The sequence below is a fragment of the Jaculus jaculus genome, chromosome 18, assembly GCF_020740685.1.
Source record: "Jaculus jaculus isolate mJacJac1 chromosome 18, mJacJac1.mat.Y.cur, whole genome shotgun sequence".
NCBI classification, from domain to species: Eukaryota; Metazoa; Chordata; class Mammalia; order Rodentia; family Dipodidae; genus Jaculus; species Jaculus jaculus.
In genome coordinates this window covers 26,941,518-26,945,925 of record NC_059119.1, presented here as the reverse complement: position 1 = coordinate 26,945,925, position 4,408 = coordinate 26,941,518, and the positions used below count along the sequence as shown (strand labels likewise).

General features: G+C 51.2%; 1 protein-coding gene across 2 annotated transcripts; it reads right to left on the bottom strand.

Annotated features, from left to right (window-relative positions):
- Window positions 1–1,450: 1,450 nt before the first annotated feature.
- Window positions 1,451–2,926, bottom strand: LOC123455843 (E3 ubiquitin-protein ligase TRIM39-like). Of its 2 annotated transcripts, XM_045137807.1 has the most exons (2): window positions 1,757–2,926; window positions 1,542–1,722 (listed from the first exon to the last, which is right to left on the bottom strand). In XM_045137807.1, the coding sequence occupies exons 1-2, from the start codon at window positions 2,924–2,926 to the stop codon at window positions 1,648–1,650; spliced, it is 1,245 nt and encodes a 414-aa protein (XP_044993742.1). In that variant the 3' UTR covers window positions 1,542–1,647. The 2 variants fall into 2 exon arrangements, with proteins under 2 accessions (XP_044993741.1, XP_044993742.1); XM_045137806.1 differs by having other exon boundaries at window positions 1,451–2,926.
- Window positions 2,927–4,408: the final 1,482 nt, after the last annotated feature.

Sequence of the window (4,408 nt, the reverse complement as noted above, 5' to 3'; positions counted from 1 at the left end):
AGATATTTCTCTTTTTGATTAATATTATTTACTTATTTATTTATTTCAGAGAGACGGAAAGGGTGAGTATGGGATCATCAGGGTCTTTTGTCACTGCATGCAAACTCCAGACACATGTGCCACTTGGTGCATCTGGGTTCATGTGGGTTCTAGAGAAGAAAACTGAGTCTTCAGGTATTGAAACTAAACACCTTTCACTACAGAGCCTTTCCGCGAGCCCCATGATTGCTCTCAATGGGTATTTTATATGCTTTCTTCTTTTTTTATGTTTGTTTGTTTGTTTTTGAGACAAGGTCTCTCCCTCCCTCCCTCCCTCCCTCCCTCACTCCCTCCCTTCCTCTCTCCCTCTCTCTCTCTCTCTCTCTCTCTCTCTGTGCAGCTCATGCTGCCATGAACTCTCTCTGTGTATTGAAGGCCGAGGGAGACACAGGGGCTCTCCTTTCTTCCCACCCTTTCCTTCTACCCACATTCTGACCTCTGGCAAATCAAATAGGTAATGGCAATATTACTGTGCAAAAAAATACCAGGGACCTTCCTTCCCTCTCCTTATTAGTTTATATGTGTGTGTTACTTTCCACTATTCTCTTTTCTCCCTTATAAACATCATGCCTTATCTGTGTCCTCAGAAAACTCCTCGAATACTTGACCCTTGGCAGCCACCGTCCTTCATCTCTTTTCAACAAAGAGCTCCATAGACTCCCTAAAACCTTCTTAAAGGAACAAGACACTTGTGGCCACAGAAGATCTTAAATGTTACTTCCCTTGTGTGGTTGAAGAGTCGGGCTGGACTACAGTGAGAACCTACCTCAAAAAACCCATAAGAAATGTCATTTTCAAAAATGAATAGATGGTGAAGGCTCTACCTTAGGAATGCATACAGGTCTTGATGGCTTTACCACGGGACCTCAGAAATGCATGAAAAGTAGAATGTGTGTCACACCAGTATCTACCCAGGGCTATTTCAAAATGTCTTCTCTCCCACAAGTTGTCAATGGAAAGAGTCCACATTGCTCAGAGATGAACACCGACCTCTTCCCCTCCCCTCACCCTCCACTCCCCCAACCTTCCCCCTCCCCACCCCATTCCTTCCCCCTCCCCTCCCCTCCCCTCCGCCTCCCCTCCCCCTCACAACAAACCCCGAAAACCAAAAGAAGCTCAAAATAGTTGAGACTAGAAGCAGGCAGACACTAAGACATTCCAAAAAAACACAGGAAGGAAAGCTCAACACTCTATTTCTTTTTTAAAAGTTTTTATTGAAAATCCCATACATATAACCCATATACAATGATTACAATACCTGACCACCATCCTACCACCACCAGTACCAATTCCCCTCCCCCCAACTTATACAGAGGTTTTGTGTAGACCAGCCACTTGGGTCTGGAAACAGTACATGCAAATCCCTCCACCCTTGAGCATGCATTCTTCCTAAGAAAGCACAACCCGACCTTCACTCCCAGTCAGTGGGGGTTCTGATGCTAAGTGGGGCGGCATTCTTTCTCCCTTCCCAGATGCCCGGGTAGAAGCGGGGCCAAAGTTTCTCCGTGAAAGTGTCCGTGAAGGTGTAGAGATGGGAGCGGTCGGTGACATTGTAGAAGGACAGCGTGCCAGCCTCATAGTCCAGGAACACACCCACGCGCTTGGGTTTCACCTTGACCACCAAGGGAGTGAAAGGCGAGGTGGTGGCTGCATAGCTGTCCCCATTCCAAAGCCTGAGTCGCCAGAAGCCATTCCCAGGGGACTGAGTGAGCTCCCCCTTTTGGCTCTCAGGCTTCTGACACACTCCTATGTCCCAGTGGCTCTTGTCACCCACTTCCACCTCCCAGTAGTGTCGACCGGAGCTGAAGCCTTCGGTAGCCAAGACACAAGGACACGCGTTGGACCTCCATGGTGTCTTGTCAGGGACATTGGGGCGTCGTGTCTCCACACACTTGACGCTCTTGCGATCCTCAGACACCACCAGGTTAGCATGAGCAGTCTCGGGGTCCAGAGTCACATTGGCACTCAGCTCTTGAAGGATCTTCCTTAGGACAAAGTACTGCCTGGGGAAACTGCCGAAGGTCGTGGTCAGCTCTATGGCGACGGGAGCCACCTCCATGGTGGTCAGCTCCTCACATTTCTTCAGTGCGCTCTGCACGTCCTTGAGCATCTCCAAGCCCGACTGCTGGCTCCTGCCCTCCACCTCCGCGGCCATGTGGCTCAGGGCCTGCTGCTGGTCGCCAAGGCGGGCAGCGCTGACCCGCAGGCTCCCTAGGAGCTCCTGCTCCTCGTCCTGCAGCCGGGACAGCAGGCAGCGCTCGTCCTGCTCCAGCCGCCTGTGCAGCTCCTCGAACTCCTGCAGGATCTGCTCTCGGCGACGCTGCACCAGTCTCCTGAGCTCGCGGGGCTTCCTCTCCTCCGAGGACCTGCTGCGGGCCACGTCCCTCATCTTCTGCTCCAGGGCCTCCAGGCACTCGTGCAGTCTCTCCTGGCAGTCCTGGGCGGCCTGGTCCAGCGGCACCACCTTGTGGTCCTGCCGAATGTGAGAAATGGAACAGAGCACACACAGGGCCTCCTGGTCTTTGTGGCAGAAGAGGCAGATGAGCTGGTGGTGCTGGGGGCACAGGCGGCTCTCCTCCCTCACCTTCCGCTTGACTCCCCGCTTGAGCTGCTTGGCAACTTCCACCATGCCGCCCAGCTGCCAGTTGGGGCGGAGACTTCGGTGGCGGGATGTCTTCCTGCAGACTGGACAGGGGAAGTGACTCTCCAGGTCCTTCCAGCACTGGGTGATGCAGGCTTTGCAGAAGGTATGGCCACAGTGGGTGATCACGGGCTCCTGCAGATAGTCCAGGCACACGGGGCAGCTGGCCTCCACCTGCAAGGTCTCCAGGGTCGCCATTCTGGAAGAGGCAGAGGCCTCGGCTTCGGACAGACTTCTTTCTTCCATTTACTGAAGTATTTGCGCTGAGCAGTTCAACAGTAGCTCTCTGCAAGCCTGAGGAACCCAGTGTCTACCCAATCCACAAGGGTGGAAGCAGTGGTCGTTCCAGTCTGGACCGAAGTTGTGATGAATTCCCGTGTGAACCTCTGGTCTTCCGTCCCGGTGCAAGGCTGACAAGACTGTACTGCAGGCTTGACGAAGGGCAGCTGAGACTGGGTGTGTAGTCCTGCAGGCAGCCCAGGACTCCAGGTGGAAGGGTCTGTGAGCTCTGCAAGCTTCTTTATATCCAGTCCACCATGGGAAGGACCACCCTTCGGAGGAGGAGGTACTTCCTCCCTCCACCAATCCTGCCCACCCACAACCTCTGCGACACACCCTGTAGGCTCTCCCTTCATTGTGAATCTGACCAACCAGACAACATAACCTAATCATCCCCCTGGGCAATAGAAATCCTGCTGACAGGAAGTTGGAACTGACTGGTCCCTTGAGCTGTCCTAACATTCTTGGTAGTGTGCATGGGGGTCGTGTACTCAGAGGTTAATTGTTTGTTTACAATGTTGCCTAAGGAAAAGCTTTACTAGGCAGGGCGTGGTGGTGCACACCTTGAATCCCAGCACTAGGGAAGCAGAGGTAGAAGGATTGCTGTGTGTTAGAGGACACGCTGAGAGGACATGTTTAATACCAGGTCTTTTGCCAGAGTGAGACCTAACCTCGAACCCCTTCCCCCACCCACCAAAAGTAAAGCTCAACTTGAGCTGGAGAGATGACACAGCACTTAGGGCGTTTGTCCGCAAAGCTGAAAGACCCGTGTTCGATTCCCTTGTAATCCCCTAAATTCAGATGCACAAAGAAGTCCATGTATGTAGAGTTCTTATATAGCAGTTGGAGGCCCTGGTGTGCCTACTCTGTCTGGCCTGTGCTCCCTTGCTTGCTTTCTTCCTCCGTGTTTGTCTCTTTCTCTTTCTTGCCTTTGGTCTTTTCTCTGTACCTTTGTCTGTTTGCAAATAAAGAAAACATACTTTCATTGTAAGCCATGCATGAAGACCAAGTACTTTCATCACAGCACTGGGCATGAAGAGGTAGGAGGACTGATCAACCTGAAGGCAGAATATAATATCCCTCTAGGCAACAGGAATCCTGTTGATTAGATTAGGAGAGTTCTGAACTAATCAGAGCCTTACTAACCTGCTGGTAAAAGTTGGCAAAACGCCAACCACTGTGACAAATAGTATATGTTGTACAACAGTGGCAGAAGCTGTTGGCAAATAACTCACTGTTTCCTGATTGGACATGAATCCTATTTAGTGGCAAAGACTCATATCTTGTACTGGCAAGCTAGTAAGAATCCCTTGGCCAGGAAAATATTTATAGTCACCATGTAGAAGCTCCCATTGATCTCTAAATAGAAACGTTGGGTCCAAATACCAAAAGGCTGTCAATTAAGTGTACATATCCCCATCAATCCAAGCTGCTATCACTCTTGGAGGC